At 39.7% G+C, this 22,607-nt stretch overlaps 1 protein-coding gene across 1 annotated transcript in view; it reads right to left on the bottom strand.

The window, feature by feature from the left end:
- CAPN13 (calpain 13) overlaps window positions 1–11,698 on the bottom strand; it is a 98,837-nt gene extending 87,139 nt beyond the window's left edge. The window contains exon 1 of the mRNA XM_063289384.1: window positions 11,494–11,698. Within this exon, the coding sequence (XP_063145454.1) occupies window positions 11,494–11,496 (3 nt within the window). The 5' untranslated portion in view covers window positions 11,497–11,698. The remainder of the gene's footprint in view (window positions 1–11,493) is intronic.
- Window positions 11,699–22,607: the final 10,909 nt, after the last annotated feature.

Below are 22,607 nucleotides of genomic sequence, written 5' to 3'. Positions count from 1 at the left end.
AGTAGATTAAATATTCTGCTAAAGATCACGATCTGATAGAAGCAGCTGGGCTATGTAGGAAAAACAAAAGTGTACTGTCCAGGGTTGAGTGATATGCATGCCAAACTGGGGAAGCACTTGATGACCTTGTGCATACAGAACTGGATCTGTCTCAAGTGGGATCTCCTTCACATGGAAAAAAATCCAAAGTTTCCAATCCAGTTGGTTCTACCTACAAATGCTTTGCCCAATAAAAGTGAAACCACTGGGATAATTAACAAGCACCGGGCACCATCTGATTTGATGAAAATGAATTATGAACCTGACTAAAATAATGAGTCAGGATTAGATTGCTTTATATAGCTGAGCATTCCCACCAACTTCAAAGCTTCCCCAGAGTTCATCTTTCTTTAAGCCCTCACCCCATGAACTGGATGGCTGCAGACCTCAAGCAATACATTTAGAGTTAGATGGTTTGCAGACTGATTTTGCGTCTTGCACTTGGGGATAGAACAGCTATAAACTCTCTGCCAAGAAGGTACATTTCCCATTAATTAATTAATTTCTACGTCGATTCAAATAAGAAAGGCTGTTCCTTCTTAAAGAAGGAATTGGATGACATTCAGAAATAAGCTTCCACTGACACCAAGAATTAACACTTTTTTCCAGGTGCCATTTCTCCTACAATGGAAATAAATCTTACATAATGTAGCATAACGTGACAAGAGAATGGTTTCCCCTTAACAAATACTCATTTGCAACAGGTCTCAAGCCACTGCATGCAAAGATCTATTTCTCATAATACAGTCCCAGCAAAACTGATGACTAATTCCACAGCCCAAATTAAAACTAACAGAGCTTGAAGGCTGGGGCTGACACATGACACGTCTTTCTCTCTTCTCACTCCCTTTTGATGAAGAACAGAAAGAATTTTTGTCATGTGAGCACGTGCGCTTAATTACATTGTTTAACACACTGGGAATAATTTAGCAAGTGAAGTGAAGAAAATAAGGCATTTCACTATCCTCTGTGCTGCAGAACAGCCTTGTCAACTTCATAAGAAAGGGTGTTGGGGGAGGCATATGAACAAATGTCAGAGGCACTATTTCCTGCAATTTAAAATTCCCTGTTAGGGAGAAAGATGCTGATCACAGGCCAAAGATATCTCAGATAATAGTTAGCCTTACAGTTGTAGGAAGTGGCTTTTTGTTAGTCTAGCTGGATTAATACTGTCCACTCTAAGGACACAAGAAGAGTCACAGTGGCTCAAATTATAAGTCCATTGAGTTAAGCCCTCAGTTCCCACCCCAACCAACAAGTAGCATACTTTTTTTTCTGTATCCTGCATTGGTAATTTTATAATGATTATTAGAAGTCACTTAAAATTGCCAGTACTTAATTGCAATCTGGAGATTATCTAATATTCCCCTCAGATATCATCAGTGAGTTCAGGAAATAAATGGTTGCCTGAAACAATCTAATGCATAATGAATTCTACAAGTCAAATTCAACAAATCAAAACAATGCTGGTTATGGCATTGGCAGGTTACCTCACATCATAATGCTGAGGTGAAGAATTGATTATGTAAGAAGTAAAGCAGAGCAAAAAGAAGAGGCATGGGTGTTCCTCTATAACAATAGTTACTGAGGCTGGGCAGATCTTTGAGGATACCTTACTTTGCTGGAGATCTGAATGAAGTGTCCTCCTTGAAAAGATGGACATCATATTTTCTTTGCTGGAGGTATAAAAAAAATTCTGGGTTCATGGTATGGTCATGTGATCTTCTGGTATCTTTTTGGAATGGTCTTTTAATGTTTATAAGGAGATTTATGGCATGCTATTTGTCTTACCAGCCCCCTGAGCTCATCCCAGGGACTCACCCTCCTGATCTATTCCCTTCTCTATTTTAAAAAATCTCAACAGACAAGAAAGCAAATAATTAAAATAATAGGAGAAAATCTCCAGTATGATACCTGACAAGCTTTTCAATAGGTGAAAGTGTATGAAGCACTGCATTCCAATTATGCATAAATTTATGCATATCATCTCTAAATGCCATTATTACTCATATACCATCTCTTTGCTCATATATAGTTGTATCCTGCTGGAATGCCATCTGTTATATAGTGGGGATTTTTAGGTAGTGGTATCTCAGTAATTGACTGAAAACTTGCTTCAGTAATTAAGTTATACAAGTTAATCTCTCTTTTTTTTAATCAGACAAGATTGTTTTGAAGGCTCTTCTCCCCGCCTTCTATTCTCTATGTAGATACCCTTCTCTGTATCATATGAACAAAATTCAAGTTAATCTTAAAAACCAAAAACCATTATTGACAAATTAAATGTAAAAGATGCCCTGTTGTAAATGTACATTTGGATGTTGCCAACCAGAGAGAGCTGTCCATCTAACTTCCCATAGTTTTTTCTCCAGGCTTAATACACCCAGTGCATCTAACCATTGCCTGTACATTTTTCCTTCCAGGGCCCTTATTATTTCAGTTGCTCTCTTCTGGACATGCTGCAGTTTGTCAGTCTTTCCTAAAATGTGATACCCAGAGCTGGACACAATATTCCAGATGTTGTCTGACTAATGCAAATAAAGAAGAACACTGTATTTCTATTAATACATTTTAAGTGAGCATCTGCTTTTTTCATAGCTGCATAATACTCAAGACGCTCAGATCTTTTCACATGTACTACTGCCAGATTTGGTCCTCTACCATTCTTTTTTTCCATCCCAAAACAGAACTTTGCAATTCTTCCTTCTGGTTTCTGCTCCTTGTTCCAGCTTTTTAAGAATCTCTTTCATCCTGATACAGCTCCTATGGTGTTTGCTATCACCCCTATCTCTGTGCCAGCTTCAGATTTTGATCATTATACCCCTTATCCAAGTCATTTTTAAACATTTTAAAAAGTACAGGGCATGGGACGGAACCTTGTGGTATATTACTCATAATCTTCATCCAGCTTGACATGGAACACTGATGTACTAGAGTGGTTAGCTTGTTCAAATAGCTCTGTACCCATCTAACGATAGTGTACTCCAGTCGACATTTTGCCATTTCTAATAGGATCTCATCTAAGTGTTTACCAAATGCGTTGCTAAAATCAAGGTATACTATGTCCACTGCATTCCCTTGATCAACTAAACTGGTTATTCTATTAATAAAAAATTGTTTTCCTATTGGGTGATAAACATTTAAAAAACAATTGTTTTGGCCACCAAGAACTGCAAGGAACATGATGAAGCAATGATTTATCTGCAAAGGCATGATTTTTATTTCTTTGGCATTTGGATAGGGTTACTAACTCAAGTACCTTAAACCTACAGTAGCAGAGGCTTAATACAACTATTTTTCTGATAAATTGAGTCTGCTTCTGAATTCAGACCTGGACAGCAAACTGATGAGGCACATAGGTCACTTATTCAGTCTTCCCCATTATGCTAGCATGTATTATATTTCTATTTACACAGAATTCTTTACATATACTGTAAATTGTGTATCCATACCTATAAATGAGTATATGCCTATTTCAAGCAATCTGGGTTTCTTGCTCTCCTCTTTTATGATGCTTTTTTCTTTCTTTACTGATGCAAGAGATTACATGGCACACAGGAAATCTTTACCTGCTGCTGGCTGTTCATTTTCCAGTACAGAATAAACCTAGGTTTATCCATGTGCCATCACCATTTATCCACCGCAATGGGGAAAATTTATACCTAACTCAGAAACAATTTGTAGAATAAAAAGAACATGGAGGAAGAGGTATTGAATCCTAAGAACATTCAGATTGGATCACTGAAGCTCAAGCCACCCCCACCGGGCGACCCATATCCACAAATGTGGAATAGCTGTGTGATATCCTGGCCACGCATCAAAAAATGCTTGGAAGGACCACCACAGTTGCAGCTACCAGCACAGGTCTAAAAGATTTTTTTTATCCTGGGTTCTGTTCTGCACCCATTTTAGTAGAGTTAGGCATGAATTCTGGGAATTAATAAGGGATTAACACAAAAAATAAAATATGATACAGCAGGCCATTCAGCAGAAGGCAGTTTTGTTGCTTCAGCTTCCTCCCTTGGGAAGGCCACTGACTTCTGCCAATTGCTGAACTGCACCAGGCCTTGATTCATCTGGCTCCTTCTGTGCAGGCACATAAACGGAGGCCTTTCTGATCACTGTATTTTCTGCTGCTCATGTACCTAGCTCTTTTCAATTCCAGATAAAGTTCCTTCTATTTAACCAACTATGGTGATGTTGATGATTAGATGACGAGTAAGACCTTTGGGCAATATATATTAAACCCAGTTAAAGCTAAGAATATTAATGAATTAAAGTCATTAACAATCAAAAGTGTATTCAAAGAGCTGTGTTTCTTGATGTAATGCTACACATGTCTATTTAGAAAGCTATTTCACTGCGTCTTGCTGTCAGCCTCCCTGCCTCTAACTTGACAGAGATAATTTGACTAGATAAGAATCTTCACTGCATTCTAAAATAAAGCAGTAGTCGATAGTCCCCTGTCAATTTGAGAGTGTAGCCACCTCTTATACCCACTGCTGTTTAAATCTGGCCACTTCTTTTTTCCCCGCCTTTCTGATGGCTCAACAGGCATCTTGCTTTGGGCTTCCCAAGCTTGGTGCTAAGTGGATGTTGACTGTTGACATACTTGGCATTCCTGTCCTGGGAAGCTCTGTTAGCATAACTCCCATACTTCCTCCATGTATGAAACAATGCCTTTATTTAATTTTGACTGTATCTGTTGGTTTTACTTGCAGTGAAGATCAGCGATGTATACTTAATTTTCAGCATACAAATGTCCATCAGCATAATAGTTTGCATTGGACTGGGTTTCCCCAAATCAGATTTTAAAAACTCTCCATCAAGAAAGCAGTAAATGATCAGTTTAACCTGTCTGGACCCAGTATTCTAGACTTAACAGAAACTACTGTTCTTTTTACATTATAAAGTTATAAATAGCACCTTTTGTATTTTAAAGCAGCCCAACTTTTCAAGTTTCTACACAAGCCTGAAAAAGCTGCTGCTGCTGCTTTAAGGAGTTTATAGATGATGCAGTTCTTTGTTCATAAAGCAGCAACAGCAGCTTTTTTGGATTTGCTCAGGGTTTTTTTTCCAGGTTTGCTTTCAGAAGTAAAACACTTCTTCTGAATCATTTCTGAAATTTGCATAGCCTATCTATCCACACCCATTTCACACTTGCATTACTATGCCTTCAACAATTTTACAATGGTTTCTTTTTACCAGCCTTCAGCAACTTTTTTTGCTTTATTGTTCCTTTATTCTAAGTTGGCATCTGATAAAGTAGGATGTCACTTAATAATTTCTATGAAGTATATCTCAAGGAGCAATCAAGCATATTTCTCAAGCTTTTTTGAGTGTTTTGTGGTTGAACTTGCTGTCTTTGTTTTATTGTATGATTTTTATTGAAGTTTCAGCAGTTTAATATTTCTCTAAACTGCTTTGAGCTGTTGAATATCTGAAAAGCAACATAAATATTTAAAATAAAATAAATTCTGCTTTTGTTTTGTGTTTTTACTGTCATAAAGCATTACTTGAAGACAGGGACAAGATCAGCCATCACATTTTCAGCAAACACTTTGGTGGTTGAGGTGCCAGGGAACAAAGATATTTTCAGTACAACAGAACAGTACAAGTACAGGAAACAGTACAAGCAGGGATTAACGACAGGCAAACAATTAAGCAGAAAACAATACCCTAATCAAGGAACCATCACTTCTGATCTTCCGCAGGTCCCTCAAGAACTGGTTGGGCCATCAGGCCGGGAGGCCCCAGGGGACTGGTGAACTTGCTAGGTGGCTCCCTTATTATTAACATCCCTTTGCCTACTATTTCTTTTCCTTAGCTTTGGTTTTTTTTATATATTTTAATGTTTTAATAGTAATAACTGTTTTTAGGTATTTATTGTTTTAGCTTTGTTGTACACTGCCCAGCCACTTGTTGACTTTATGGCTATATAAATTGGACAAATAAATAAACTACCATGGAGGGCAACACTGGCAGGGCAATCTACTGTATATAGACAGGGAGCAAACCCACACTCACTAGCGCGGATGTTACCTAGTCGGGTAATGAAACTTCTGCAAACCACAAATCTCAGAGAGCACCAAGGATTCCCCAATACAACAGAAACAGCTTCCTGGGGAAAATGATAATAATCACTTTCCTCTAGTGTGCAAAGAAATGGTGGTATGGAGAAGCTCAAAGAAGAATGGTATGAGAACAGACTTGGTTTTATCTGAAATTATGTAATGCCATCTCACACAGATAAACATGGCCAAAAGAAGAATGCAGTATATGTATGGAAAAAATTTCAACATTATGTGATAGAATTTATTTTTGGGATTGGTTGGGTGAAACTATTACTTAGTATTCCATATGACTAATTCTACTGGGAAAAGATATCACCAAGCTTATCCTTTAACTGTAGAAGGTTCCAGGTTCTGGCCTCAGCATCCATAGCCAGGCATAAAGAACTTCATTGGATTAGTTCAGCCTTCCTGAATGTGGTGCCACCCAGATGTGTTCACTCAACTCCCAGAATTTCTAGACAATGGCCATTCAGATTACAAATGCAAGGAAGCCTAAGCCAAGCACGTGGAGGGCGCCAGGCTAGGCAAACTGAGTGTTTTTCCTTCCCCTTTCGTACATGTGCCTGTAACTGGAGGATCTCATGCAGCTATACACTGTTGAGCTTGTGTAGCCTGAATCTCCCAATCAGCAAAGATCTGGCCCATACAGGCTCTGTAAAGATAGTCAGAAGACTAGCAGAATGCATCCATGAACACCAACTAGCAGTCAGAACACATGATGAAAAGTCCTTAATCTCATGTCACATGGACAAACTCAACCATAGTTTCAACTGGGAAACTGTGAGCATCCTCGAACAAGCCAAATCCAAAACCACTAGGGGATTCCTGGAAGCTTGGCACTCAGACAAATCAGCCATCAGTAGACACAGAGATAAACCACATTTACATAGCATTCAAAAGAGATAAATAAGGTGAGAAGGAAACCAAAAGACCAGAACACATCCTCTCCAGCAGCTAACACTCAGATAAACAGGGATCAACACCAGACAAATGATAAGATAGAAAATAATACTCTAATCAAGGAACCACCAAAGAGGAAACCCCTCCCCCCAAAAAACCTGGCAGGTCAAGCTACTATATATAAACAGGCAGCAAACCCCACACTCACTTGCACGGATGAAGTTACCTAGTTGGGTAATGAAACGTCTGCAAGCAAACAACCAAGCTCAGAGAGCACCAAGAACTTCATAGATTGTACAGTATTACAAAGGAAACCAATTATGCTTAAAGTTATCAAAATATTTTTAAAATATTTAAAATAATTTTAAATAGGGAGATTGTTGAAGTTAACACCTTTGAAATCTAGAGGCAATTGTTTTTATTGTGATTCTACTTCTAGTTTTACAACAGTGATGTTGTAATTATCACAGTGTAAACCGCTTTGAGTCATTCAGAATCAAGAATATATAAGCCCAGTAAATAAGTAAATCAGTTTCAGACCTCAATTCCCTGTTATCAAATTCCTTCATCTGAAAATCAAGTTTTTAAATAAAGTACTTGACATCTCTTGGACTAATCTCTAGTAACTATAGTTATGACTGGACTAGTCATTTAGTACAAATCAGCTATCTAACCTAAATTATTCTGGATAAGTTCCTTAAAGCTGGGCAAAAAAAAAAAAGTAACATTTGGTTTGTGGCATGATTTGTATTCACCACAATTTTATTTCTAATTTGCAATTTAGCCTCTATTTGTTAAAGTGCTACTGCTTTCTGTAATTATCTATTACTTAGAAAAAGTTGTAAATAAGCCACTCCTGCTACAATTACTGCTTGTTAATGCCTTGGGAGATAAACATTAAGCTAAAGTTATTGTATACAAATGCCAGTCATACATGCTATTTTGGCACTTCATGGTCTTTAATCCTATTAAAGGGGATTTTCTTATTTGTATTCATTAGATGTTGACTATTACACTTCGTATATAAAACAGGATATACCCAATAAACTTCTCCATGTAATTTAATTGGAAAATATACAATCCACTGCCACATAGCCTTCTTTCACTTGCAGCCTTATCAAGGGTTCTTTTTTTTTACCATGCCCAATTGGACTGACCCAGTCTCGAGAGAGAAAGAAAACACACCGGACTCTGGACAGGTGAGGTCTTTATACCTCCTTGTAAGGATTGGGGAGATCTTTTATTTTGTAAAACGAACATATAAAAGTGATAGGTGAGTGCTTGCTACATTCTATTCTATTGCTATCTCTATACTATTACTATGATAATTACTATTACAATATGCAATTACTCTTCAATTACTATGACAATGTTTATACTATATACTATTCAGTTACTATTACTGTTACCTATTACCTTTTTTTATCCATAAAATCACGTCCAGTTCTCAGAGGCTGCCTGGACAAGTCCCTGTAGTTTTCTTGGCAAGGTTTTTCAGAAGTGGTTTGCCATTGCCTCCTTCCTGGGGCTGAGAGAGAGGGACTGGCCCAAGGACACCCAGCTGGCTTTGTGCGTAAGGCAGGACTAGAACTCTCAGTCTCCTGGTTTCTAGCCTGATGCCTTAACCACTACACCAAACTGGCTCTCCTATTACCCATTACAATTTCCTATACGCTGTGCTCTATACTATTACTAGTATGCATCAATGTTTCTTTCTTAAGCCTGTTCTGCCTTAAGTCCCCTCTCTGAGATTTCTTTTTCTGTTAATGGCCAGCATGCAGAGCTCCTACACCTTGTTTACATTGTGCTTTGTCTTGCTGGACCTCTATACTTCTCTTTCTCTCTTTTGGACCATCCACTTCTTCTGAAGAAAAGCACCTCCTTTCATTTGGCTGCTGTACTCGGTTTGCTGGTGGCTGCAGAGCTCCAAAATGCAGGTCTCCTCACATCTCCCCCACACCCATGCCAAAGTTGCAGCTTTATCGGCAACTCTTCCCTGCTGACGCTGGCGAGAAGCCTCTAATGGGAGGGACAGAAGGCAGCACAGGTGTCTGCAATTTTGCTAAGCAGCCTGCTCTTCCACAGGCCTCCTCTCATTCATTTTATTTAAAAATCTCCAAGAGTGTATTTCTGAGTCACCTATCAGGCTAAGCCATAGTTTCTTTTCAATATAGTTTAGAGAACACACCATAGTAGTCTAGTTTGTACATAACACTAATCCATAAGCCATAGCTTATAAACCATAACCACTGGGCTTAAAGACAACTTGCTAAGCAAATCCAACAATCTCAGTATTGCATATCAGCACCTGGGGGGCCATTCTTATATAAATTCAAGACTTCATTTAAAAAGGCATTGTAATTTTCATATTAATTATGCTTGTTTTCATTTCTATACTTAGATTTTTGTAGGATTAGAGAACACAAACTGGGGAAGGGGCATGGATTAATGCTGGGCCTCAAAAAATATGACCTAATAGTGCAGTGGAGAATCTCAGCTATTTTCCCCACCAGCTACCCTGATCAGGTGCCTAGTGGGAACAGAGAGCTGGTTTTCTGCATCTAATGGTTAGTGGAAAACAGCAATTCTACTCATGATTGCTGAGATTTCTCCCTATTTCTGAGGCCCTTTGCTAGAAATTGGTGATTCCCCACCACAGGGAGTAATCAGCAATCTACAAGCAGACAGGCCCTAGCTCTGAGAAAGTTAAGGAAAATACCCTTCTCTAATTTTATTTCACCCCATTAATTTTTTTTTCCTGGTTAAATGGCATTGCCAAGACTGGCTTAAAGAAGCAATTCCCCCTCCTCCTGCCAAATATTTTGGGTTAGCTACAGAGAGCCAGTTTGGTTTAGGGATTAAGGCACCAGGCTAGAAACTGGGAGACCGAGGGTTCTAGTCCCACCTTAGGCACAAAGCCAGCTGGGTGACCTTGGGCCAGTCCCTCTTTCTCAGCCCTAGGAAGGAGACAATGGCAAACCACTTCTGAAAAACCTTGGCAAGAAAACTGCAGGGACTTGTCCAGGCAGTTGCCAGGAATCAAGAAAAAAAACCAAAAACCCCTGACTCAAAGGCATACACACACACACACAGGTTTGCAAGCAGGGCTGCTGAAAGTGGGCAGATAGGATTTGTTTCCTATTCTTCCAGTGAAGAAAATTGTGGGAGAAATGAAGAGGAATCAAGTGTATGTAAATGTTTTCTTATAATCCCTAGTCACAGATCAAATAACCAATGAGGCCCCCAGTACACAAACAATTGCCTACTTATGAATTAGACAGGTTTTTTTAAAGGCAGTTTCCCAGATAATCCAAATGCAAATTCCTTCTGTTTTAACCACCACCATCCTTCAGCAAGATACGAACCTAGAAACAATAAACCTGTATCTGGAAAGGCAAAAAATCAGGAGGACTCTGGTAGCACTTTTCCAACTAACAAATTTTTATTAGAAGACATAAGCTTTCCAGATGCAGCTCATGAAAGCTGATGCTTTTTAATAAAAAATTGTTAGTCGGAAAAGGTGCTGTCAGACTCCCCCTGATTATTTTCCCCCACAGACTAACACAGCTCTCTTTCTACCACACCTGAGAAGGGTAACATTTAGCAACTTTTTCTGTTGCCTTAGGGCAGAAGCAATCCTTTCCCCTTTAGAACCAAAAGGTTAGCCTCAATAGCCAGTATCCTAGCACATGGGGAAATATTTGTTCTCAAGCTCTAGATTCTACAAAGGACTACAGAAAGAGAAGGAGAAAGAAGAGAAGGAGAAGGAGCCTTAAAAAGAAACAAAATACTCTCTTCTGTTAGAGTATTAACTCATAGAAAACAGCAAATTTGTTTGCAAGGCTCTCTCAGATCAGCAGCAGAAGAGAACTTTCATCAGAACAACATTCATTCTTTTTATTTTGTGAACTTTTTCCCATCTCAGAGTCTAATTCCCTCACTGTCCTATACATTTAAGAGTATAGCCAGCCCAGCCTGCACCTGTAAGTTATTCTTCTAGTAGCCTAGCAAGGTGGCACAAGGAGCTACAGATTTGGAAGAAGATTTTTTTTTCCCTGTTAATTGGCAGGCAGACTCTCAATGGTGGGCAAAGTCCTTTCTTGAGATGTTTGCACAGATTCTTAAAAATGCCTGGCATTGGATCAATTCTTTAAAAAGCTTGTCATCATTTATTCTTCCTGCTGAAATGCAGTCTATAAAGCCTGATATGTGTAGGTAATCCATGTGTATAGCTTCATGAACAGAAAGATCAAGGAGGCAGGCCCTAGCTCATGAGAAGACTGGTAAAATTAGTCTCGTGCCTAAAGACACATCTGTAAGTTTTCTAGAAGCTTCTGCCCTAATTAAAGAGAAAGCTGGGTTAGATGAGTATTGCAGTAGGTATGAGCCTTAGGAATTCCCCTATCCCTCACACACACAAGAATATTCCCTTTTGGTATTTTCCAGAAAGGATTTGATTGAGATATTTTTGAGAACATACCATTTTGTTCTGAGCTTCTGTACAAGAGAATGATCCTAGCTGTTCTTGCTCCTCAGATGCATGCTGTCTCCAAGGAATATCAGTCCCAACAGCCTGCCTCAGCAGGTCATACCATCTTTTAAAGCCAAATCTTCTGAAGTTTGTGCAAAGGACACTTTTCCAGTGTCAGAGCTTTCTGTTTCCTATTCTCTTTCTTGAGAAGCAGAAAAATAAAATTATATTATACCTATAAAAAAAACACTGCCTCATTAGAGTACTTACTAACTGGTGGTGAACAAACTGACTTCAACTTTGCACAAAGCGTTATCACCACCTTGAGTAAATACTGCTGGAGCCAACATGAGTTCTGGATGAAAGGTCAAGAAAAATAAAAAGCCCAAGAACAGTACTGTTCAATTTCTGACTTCTTTCAGGTTGTTGTTCAATGTTCTTACTGGCTATATTAACAAGTTTAATTTGTTTTCTTCTAAACTCTTCCAGGAAATGAAGAGAAATTCATGGCAGCAAATGCAAAGGCAATCCAAAACTGGTACATGAATTTGCATCTCCACTCATGAACATAGGTAATTATTTAGTTAGGGCTAGGCAAGAAATAAATAAATCACTAACTTTGAAGAACTGCATTTTCATCAATGTATGATCGGGGTTCTCAGAGTTTCTGGAACCTTAGCTGCCAACTGGGTTTTGAACCAGCAAAGCTGGGGCACCTGATAGCTTCCTATGCTGCCTATGTAAGGCTGATCAGGTGCTATGGGGAGCCCCCAAGGTGCTTGTGAACCCCAAGGGGGCCCTGATCCACTGTTTGAGAACTCCTGTCTTTTTGATTTGCTTTTCTTTACTTTTAATTTCATATATTAGTTGTAATAACTCTGTTTTTTTGGTTGTTTATTCATTCAGTCGCTTCCGACTCTTCGTGACTTCATGGACCAGCCCACGCCAGAGCTTCCTGTCGGTCGTCAACACCCCCAGCTCCCCCAGGGACGAGTCCGTCACCTCTAGAATATCATCCATCCACCTTGCCCTTGGTCGGCCCCTCTTCCTTTTGCCCTCCACTCTTCCTAGCTGTAATAACTCTATCGGCTAGCATTTGTCCTTCCATTAAAAAAACAAAGACCTTAAAGAAGCATTATGGAGTCACCTTCTGCTTTTTTAAAATGTAAAGGTGGCCAGTGGCTCCCTTCCAACTGGGCATTAACAGTCCCACTCAGTTTACAAGTCTTTGCAAAGCTTGTCTCATTTTCTCAGGGCTTGCTGAACTGACCAAGCAGGTTGGATTTTATAAAGCTTAAACAAAACGGAAAGAGATTCCTATCTGTTGATCAAACAATTTTTTTATTATTATTTTTTTTAAAAATCCATAAAAAAAGGTGTGGGATCTGAAAATGCTCTGCCAAAGCAGCAATAGAGAACTGCACATCTCAACCATATGTTTAGATGATGGAAACTGCTTTGGAAAAGCTTGGAAGACTCACTTTTAAGGTACTCCCTAAAATATTGTAGCCAGGTAATGTTAGTGCTCCCAGAGCTCCTATGCTTTAACAGTGAAGCAAAGACAAGGATGCTAATAAATTCCTTGCTTGATTTAAAAGGAGGAACCATGGCTTATTATAAACCAGCCAATCTTCCCCTAGGCTCCAATTTATTACATGGACAACTACCTTGGTGATCTGGATTCACTCAGAATGATATTCCCTGGGTAGTGTTCCACTTGTTTGTAGTGGAACCTCTACCTAGGAGCAACTTAAATTAAGCTAGATGAATTTCTTCCCACTGTTTTTATGCAACATAAATAAAAGGTCGATTACCTTAGGAGTGCATAGAAGGCTTCCTGTTTTTCTTAGCAAGAAGCTCAAAGGTGATAAACACACCTTGTCTTGGCTTCTCCAGGTGCTATAATTCATTGTCTGGAACCAGTATCTTGATTTAAGAAATATTCATTGCAAAGTTGATTAGAAAGTCCCATCAGCAGCCTGGCAGGGGAGGCACTTAGTGTAGTGTAGCACCATTTTGTGATTGCCAGCCTTTCTCTTTAGGCAGTGCAAATACAGATGTGTCTGTTTACACTGTGATTCAGAAACACTGGGTTATATTTCAGTAGTGTCCTTCCACTAATGCAGAAGTTGGTAACCTATAGCCCCAAGACAGCATGTATCCTTGTACTGAAAATTGGGCCAGGTGGCCTTTTTATCATCTCTGGAAACTCCTCTGACCATAAATGAGACTTTTCTCTCATTTTGAGGCAGGAAACTTATGAAAATTCTAGTGTAAGCTCTAAAATTTCTGAATGCTGTTGGAGAATTTTCCACCCGTCTGTCAGTGTTATTGCTGAAGCTGTGGCTGATCTTTGGACATGGAGATGGCCAGGGCAGTTGAGCCTATCACTCCTATTGATTTTATTGGTTACACTGGTGGTCTGCCTCTTCTCTCTGGCAGAGCTACATTGTTCCCTTGGCTTACCAGGGAGAGAGCTAAGAGCAATGAAGCAGATAGGTTGGAGTGCAAGGGGAAGAGCTCCTGGGATAGCTTTGATTGAATGTGAAGTGTAGTCTTTTTGAAGGCTCATCTGAAATCCTACTTTTTGGCAATCTTTGCAGAGAAGAGGATTTACTTTTCTGCCTCCATTCCATCTGCACAGAAAAAGGTGACAACAATTTTCCATACTGTCTCTATCAAGATGTTGGGCAGGGAAACTGGCAGCTGGAGGTTTGCTCTGTGTAATTAACTGTTTATTCAGAAAAAGTGATCAGATTTATTTTGTTGTAGGTTGGTAACCTTTTCAACCCCTTGGCCAGTTCATATGGATTCTTTTCAGCTAGTAGATTTTGAAGGCATGCATAGGAGATGTGAAACAATGAAGGTGGCTACCACCTGTTTGTTCAAGCTGTTTGATCAAATCAATTAGGACAGGATAGTTCCCATGGTTAAGGAAGGGGACCAATGCATTCTGAAGGGTACAGTATGTTCTTACCTGTTTAAATGAGGCAGTTATTTTTAAAAAAGGAGAAAGACTTGTTGAAAAAGCCTTCCTTTGACCCAGAAGATCTCTGTAAATCTAGGTCAGTCTCAGATATTCCATTTCTGATTAAGGTGCTAAGAAGGTGGTAACTTCACTGCTTGGGACCCATTTCAGTTAGAATTTTGTCTGAGGTACGGTTACCCTAATAGATGAATGGAAACTAGATGGGAGGAAGTGTGATTCTGGCTGGTACTCCTGGGCCTCTCAGCAGCCTTTGGTACCATATCTTGATATTCTTTAGGGCCATCTGGCAGGGATGGGCCTTGGGAACACTGTTTTTCAGTCATTCTGAGTCACTGATTCCGTAGTACTTCTTGGGATATATCCAAAAAGTGATATTGGGGAATTATTGTTTCATTCCTAGTCATTAAATTATAGTGTCCCACAGATTCTACCTTTCCCCTATGTGTTTAACATCTGCACAAAAGTTCTGGAGGGGGTCACTGAGATAATAGGCTGCCATCAGAATGCTGATGACAGCCAGATTTACTGCTCACTACCATATTGCTTCCAAGAAGTAATCAATGCACTTGAAGATTGCTTAATCTCAATAATGATCCAGATGAGGGTGAACAAAAAAATTCAATCTAGATAAGATAGCAGTATTATCGGTAGGGAGGAAACTAGGATTGAAGGATTTAGGTAAAGCCTGCTTTGATTGGGACTGCATACCCCCAGAAAGAACAGGTTTGCTATTTTGGAGGGCTCCTTGTTCTCAGCTCTTATTGGATGTCAGATGCTGGTTGCAGCAGGGAGTGGAGCATGTTTGCACAACCGCAAACATTCCTGAGCCAGTTGCATCTGTGGTAGTGACCCTCAATTGATGAAGCACATTTTATCGCTTTGACAATATCTCAGCTTGCTTAGTTGCCAAATCTGCTTTCCCATCCATGTTGTAAAATGCTGCCTTTGCTCACCCACATTCTTTACCATCCTGCCTGTTGCTGCTTCAGTGTTATTTTGTTTGTATTATTTTTTCCCCTATCTGTAGGCAATTCAATCTGAGTCTGAGAGCATGCTGTCATCAGGATAATAGTCTGAAGATGGCAAGACAATCAAAGTTCATTGTATGTTGATTCACTAAGGACCAAGCAAAGCCTTCACTGTTGGTGGGCAAATAATCTACCCTCTTTCAGTTCAGAAGGATTAACCCTGCTCTTAAAAATAAGAATTGGGATGCCAATAAACAAAATGCTTGCTCAAAGCAAAGCTGATGCCCTCCAAATTTGCAGGTGCCCTAACTCCCATAAACTTCCAGCCAGCATGACCTTACGGTCTTTATCCTTCCCATCATTATCTGACATAGCTGGATAGTATGTGTTCAGAAGACTTTATTCCCATTTGCAACTAACTGTGTCTTGTCATTAGAGCTATGCAAGGCATTTGAAAGGGCTCATCCCTGAAGCACTGAGGAAGTTCTGCCCTCCAAAACCTTCAGCAGGGCTGTTTCAAAGGTCTTCCCAGGTTGACTTTACTGGCATTTGCATTGGAGTGTTGCCTGGGCAGTTATCCCGGGAAAGCTCTTGAAGAATATACCTGTCTCAGTGCTTCACAGAGGAATGCTTCATATCTCCCTTTGCTCAGACCTGACGAAGTGGTCCCTTTGAGTTTATTGTATGTGGAATAAGTCACCTTCATTCAGAACTTTATCAAGCTGGTTTCTTTCCACTGAGCATTGTATAGTTTTTTGACAGCATGCTCACTCGTGATCGTTCCGAAACAGAAGCCATTGCATGGCTGCATGAAGGAGGAGTGGGAGATGAGCAGTTTGGGAATACCCAAGCCTGAAGTTTCCTGGAGCTTGGTATCATAAGGCTAAGTTCACTGGGGTGGACAAACTTTTGCTAGCCAAGAGCTCACTTAATATGGCTTGGTAGTGAGAGGACCACAGTAAGTGAGATGGTGAGATTAAAAGATCAAGTCTATGTAAAGCAGGTTTGGGATTTTCAAGGCTTGGAGCTGTCATTTCAGGGGCTTTCTTGGTGTGTTTCCTGCCTCAACATGGTAAGAAAGAGAGCTGCTGACTTTTGGCAACTGTGATTACTGTGGGGTACAAAAACAAGATTTGCCTGTAGCATTCGAGCTTTGGTTCTTCTCTCCGCTGCTAAACCGTGAGTTAGCTTGGCATATTTTGTGTACACGTTTCCCCAACGTACACACGTACACACTGCAATACTGCATTGCATATCATGAATGGATACCAGTGTTGAAGGACAGCTGAATTTCCGTTTGTATGTTGCCAAATTAGTTAAGCTTGGGTTAAAAGTTGAAACACACACATTTCTTCCCATTGATACATAGGACGTAGCTCTTCAGTCTTCAGGCGATTTCACTGCTCGCAGATGCAGGCATTATCTATGAATTTTAAATTAGTACCGCCTTTCTCCACTTTTACTCCAAGCTGCTGCTCTTCTTTGAGGATCCCTTATAGGTCTGAGGTTAGCAAGCTGATGTATGGCTTTTTAAAAATTATTTTATTTTTATCCCACCTTTATTATTTTTATAAATAACTCAAGGTGGCGAACATACCTAATACTCCTTCCTCCTCCTATTTTCCCCACAACAGCAACCCTGTGAGGTGAGTTGGGCTGAGAGAGAGAGTGACTGGCCCAAGGTCACCCAGCCAGCTTTCATACCTAAGGCGGGACTAAAACTCTCAGTCTCCTGGTTTCTAGCCCATTGCCTTAACCACCAGACCAATCTCAGTTATGGCATGCCCTTCCCAGAGTAATTAACTTGCTTGCTTGCTTGCTTCTCTCTCTCTGACAGTGTTTCTCAACCTTGACAACTTTAAGATGTGTGGACTTCAATTCCCAGAATTCTGGGAGTTGAAGTCCACATACCTTAAAGTTGCCAAGGTTGAGAAACACTGATATATGCTGTCATAACTTCTGTTATCATTGTAAACTCGAGTAATTTTTAAATGCATTTAGTATTGTTTTATTCTACCAATAATGGGACTTTATGGTGCTCTTCCTGTGCACTTAATGTCTCATGAAAGATTGATTACATAAGGTAAGGTTACTAGTATGTACTAATGCTATTGAAAGTAAATTTGTCCTGAAGGGTTGCTTAGAAAAAGAGTAAATAAATAATATGCAAAGATACAGCATAGGCACGGGCTCTCTAATGAAGTCAGGAGGCTTGCTAAGGCTTGTTTTGGGCTTGTTTGAACAGCTTGGTCCATGCTGCAATAACCCATCCTTGGCAGCAACATTAGGCAGATGCCATGAGCTACCATGCCATGTCTCCTTCTCCATTCTCCTGTGTCCTCCAGGGGATGTATGTCAAAAAAATCAAGATGGCAGCTGCAACTCTGCAATCAAAGCCCCATCTCTTTTTTATGTGTGTAAAATCTTGGAAAATATTAAGGTCATGTGGTATCCACATCAGCCTACAGCGCAGGTTTTAATTATGCAGTGCAGCCACCATCATGACATTTTTGACACACACATAGATGCCACTGCTCCTTACCTTAAATCAATGTTTCTCAACCTCAGTAACTTTAAGATGTGTGGACTTCAACTTCGAGAATTCCCCAGCCAGCTGTGCTGGCTGGCAAATTCTGGGACTTAAAGTCCAAACATCTTAAAGTTGCCAAGATTGAGAAACACTGCCTTAAACAATAGGACTCAGTGAATTGGAAGAAACTGGAATGGTGGTAGGAGGTTCAAGATGTACTGACAAAAAAAAACAAAAAAACAAGTTACAGCAGGTACTTGCTGCATGAACCTAATCTATACCGTGCATGATTTACACACACAATTAACTTTAGCAAACTCTGGGTTACAGTGTGACAGCTGTTTAATAGTGTCTCAGAAAGACACACATCACATTTGAGCAGCCAGTAATGGATGTCTTTGAATCTGTGCAAGCAATCTGGTGTGTGAAATGGAGTCCTTTGAGGATTTGTCATATCATCTGCTTTTAAACCATCATTGGTTCTCAACCTCATCAAACTATTCTTAGTAACTAAATTGTGTGTGTACTTATGTGACCAACCATGTGTCTTTCAGAGCTAAAAAAGCATTTTGCTAGATATTAAAGAAAAAGAGAAAGCCTTGTGTGGCAGAGTGGTAGGCGGTAGGATTGCAACGAAACTCTCCCCACGACCAGAGTTTGAGCCCAGGGGAAGCTGGATTCTCGGGTAGCCGGCTCAGGTCGACTCAGCCTTCCATCCTTCTGAGGTTGGTAAAATGAGTACCCAGCTTGCTGGGGAAGGTGATGACTGAGGAAGGTAATGGCAAACCACCCCGCTACAGTCTGCCAAGAAAACATCACGAAGGCGGCGTCCCCCCAAAGGGATGTGACTCGGTGTTTGCACAGGAGCCCTTTCACTTTTTCACTCATATATTAAAGATGTGTGCATGGGGAGGGGGGGACATTATTATAAAAAAGATGGGGTTACTTTTGAAAATTCCTTAAATCTTACTGTTCATCTTTCAGTCACAATTCACATTGACACAAAGACTTGCACCTTAACTCAAAGCTGCCAACTTAAAACAGATGGCATTGATGCTGATCTTGCTGGATTAATTGGTGATAGATCATTTATGCTACACACGGTTCTGCTTTGGGAGGTTTTTTTTTAAAATACAAATTCCAACATTATCCAATTTATTTCTTTTTCTTTTTGCAAACACATAGCACGTGTGATTATGAATATTGAAATATGCATTTCTGAATATCTGTTCAGTCTTGGTTAGCTAGTTTACAACAGAATTTTTGTTGTTTATCAATTTATAAATAGATGATGACCTTTCAGACTTCATTATCCAGACAGTCCAGGGTGTGGGTAGATTCTACTGATGAACAAATATTAAGGTAGCTGAATGCATATTTCAGTGGTCTCAAAAGTGGCATGTAGAATTTTGCAGAAAACACCCCCAAAATTCAGAAAACCTACTGTATTTCATAGCACTGGGACAGTAACCTTCCATGCCCTATAATAGTATATGGACAATATCTGCTTTAACCCATTAATTGCCTGCCTTTCCATAAGATGGTGAGTTTAATCCAGCATTTCTCAAACAGGGTGCAACAGAATACTCTGACCACTGCTAGGATATTGTGAGAAATGAATGAAGGCTCTTAGAGTGCCTTTAATACCAGGCATCCAAGGTCCATATGTCCCAGCAGTGCCACCATCACTGATAGCAGTAAGCTGTGATCTACCTGCCATATCTAGAGGACCCAGCATGTCATCACTCTGCGGGCATAGTGGGAAATTTAATGGATGGGCACCTAATGCTAGACAGCAAAATGCCATCACCAAAACATGAACCTCTCATGCAGGGAAGAGTTTTACAGCAAACTTTATGTAAAAACATCTCATAAGCTTCAGAGAATGCTGTCCACTGCATCTTGGTTTCATCCAGTATTGACCTTCCCCCATCCCGTAAGAGATGGATAATTCTCCTGCAGTTTTGTAATCAGATATAATTCTGCACTGACTCCTTCAGGAAACTTGTTAAAAAGATGAAGCAGAAGAAACAAGCTACAAAGAGGGTGTATTCAGAGGAAAAGGAGAGCCATTTTGAGAAGAAATGGCTGTCATCTCTCCACATTTAAAAACAACGACAACAACAACTTGGGAAGATCACAGATTCCACTGCCATAATTTAAGGAAATAAACTTATATTTCTGCAGTAACTTTCTGTTTGCCTTTTAATAAGAATTAGGGTTTCTTTCATTCCTGTTAGTTTTCTTTCTTTTTTCTACATATAGTGTTAGATATTACACTGTAATCACACATATTGGTAAATCTCTACTTTTTCATGCACGTTTATTTTATGTTTGATTGTATTTATTTGTTATTAGAGCAATACTCCTTTCCTTGAGAGCTGAAAGCAGACCATATGAGGGGGGGGGGTAACCTCTTGCTTATTCCTCAGACAACAATTCTGTGAGGTGGGTTGGACTGAAGGATAATTGACTGGCACAAAGTCTTCCAGTGAACTTTGGTAGTCAAGTAGGACTTTTAAGGGTCTCCAGTCCCATTTCAAACAGAACTCTGCATTTCAACCAACACTTTCAAGAATTAGTTTCTTCTTGTATATTTTATTTTAAGATATAAAGTTCATTCACTTACCAGATTTAGCCATCAGATTCCTAAATATTAATGTTTTACAGAAGAACATTGTACACACACACAAAAACCCCCCCTATTGATTGCTTTTGGTGACTATGCTGAAATCCCGCTTGTTTTGTATTGATTCCATTGTATATCCACTGCATTGTCTGCATTCTTAGGGATTATCTTACCTTCCTTATGCCTTAAAAACGTAGAAAATTTCACAACACTTTACGTTCATAACATCTTGTAACATATGGTAACTTTCTATGTATCTTCCTCTAATTTTTGTAATTTAAATTGCCCAATAACTCTTTTTTATAAGTGCAAGTCAGCCTGCTTTCATTCTTTCACATGCAAGTCTTCATGGTGCAGGCTTTTAAAATGTGAAGTTCTCTAATGTAATCTCCTTTTTAAAAGAAACATAACTACCAGTGTATACACCCAATTTTTAATCACTTGCCTTTTTCAAAAAAAAATTGCAGATTTTTTATTCTTCTGCAACGTTTGGTGGACATGGAACACCCAAATTCTACTAGAAAATTCATGGTGGAATTTTTTCAAAAAGCAGTCCTTTTTGCTGAAGGATTGATTGTTGAACAGCTCTAGCTCTTGAAGAAGGAACCAGGAGGTATGATGGTGCCTTGAATGGTTAAAAGCTACCATTCAACTCCAGATCTTGTTGACATAAGCGCCTTGCTTTGAACTCCTACAGCAGTGTTTCTCAACCTTGACAACTTTTAAGTTGTGCAGACTTCAACTCCCAGAGTTCCCCAGCCAGTATGCTGTCTGGGGAACTCTGGGAGTTGAAGTCCATACATCTTTAAATTGCCAGGGTTGACAAACACTGCCCTAGAGAGTTCTCATGTAGCAGTGGCCTGCCTTGCCTTGACACATGTGCCAAAGCAAGAAATGTATGAAAAACCAGTCCAAAATAGAGGTGTATGTATATCAACCTGTACGAACTGTAGTACAATGGAAACTTGTGGAAATTCTTTAGGAGAAAATAAGGAAGCCAACTTTATGCAGTGTGGGGAGAGAGGAAAAAGCTGGCAAAGGGAAATGCAGCTGACTGAATGATGCAGTGTCATCCAGTACATTGTTAAATTGTATTAACAAGTTAAGAAAACAGCCTGAAGCAATCAGGGAATCTTTGTAGCTGATTGGCTTTGTCGTTCATCTGGGGTAAAGCGTCAAGGCTTTCCTTACATTTCAAAAATATAATCCAAGAGAAATCATGCTTTGGGCTGCAGTGAAAAGGAGCAGAGAATAATAGGATGATGAATAGAAGCCGGATATTACAGTGAATTAGAGAGGTTAGGGAATGCTTTTTCCTCTTCTTCTTCCCTCTGTTTGACTGTAGCTTTTTTGCCTCTATTGACTACTACACAATACACATAGCAACAACAAAGATATTGTGGATGGTGAAAGGACAGGAAGCAGGAGTGGGCTTCAGTGGTCAAGTGTTTGTATTTAATTTTGTGGATGCACCTTTCCTTGATAGCCACCATTTTCCATCAATGAAAACATAGCTACCTAGCACAGAAAATGCCACAGTGAACACAGAATACAGTTGCTTCTTTTTGTGAATTTGCTGCACTGTAAATCTTATCATTTATACATTGCATAATAGTATACAAGAACAGGAACATTTCTTGAATTGTCTGGGTACAGAGGTTTCAATCTGACATTGGATTGGTGGGCATGAGAGGGACCTACTCAGAATCCAAAGATCTTAATCCCTACCCCAGCACTTTTGCAGGATAAATTTTAGATCAGCGGTTTGGTTGGGTAAACAGTTGGGCGGGCCCTGGCACCACTGTCAAATGTTTTAAGCCTTAAATGAACAAACAGGGCTTTGTACTTCTTGGGACATGCTGGTTCATTCAGTGTTGCTCTTAAGATTGATCCAACTAGATCCTTGTGAAATAACTTATGCAATCTACCTCTTGCACTATATGAGAGGAGGAAGAGGAGGAGGAGAATTATTTCAAAGGCTGTTCAATTTTTTAAAAACCTCAGGGT

This window comes from Candoia aspera, chromosome 1 (assembly GCF_035149785.1).
Source record: "Candoia aspera isolate rCanAsp1 chromosome 1, rCanAsp1.hap2, whole genome shotgun sequence".
Taxonomy (NCBI): Eukaryota; Metazoa; Chordata; class Lepidosauria; order Squamata; family Boidae; genus Candoia; species Candoia aspera.
This window is presented reverse-complemented; position numbering and strand designations above follow the sequence as displayed.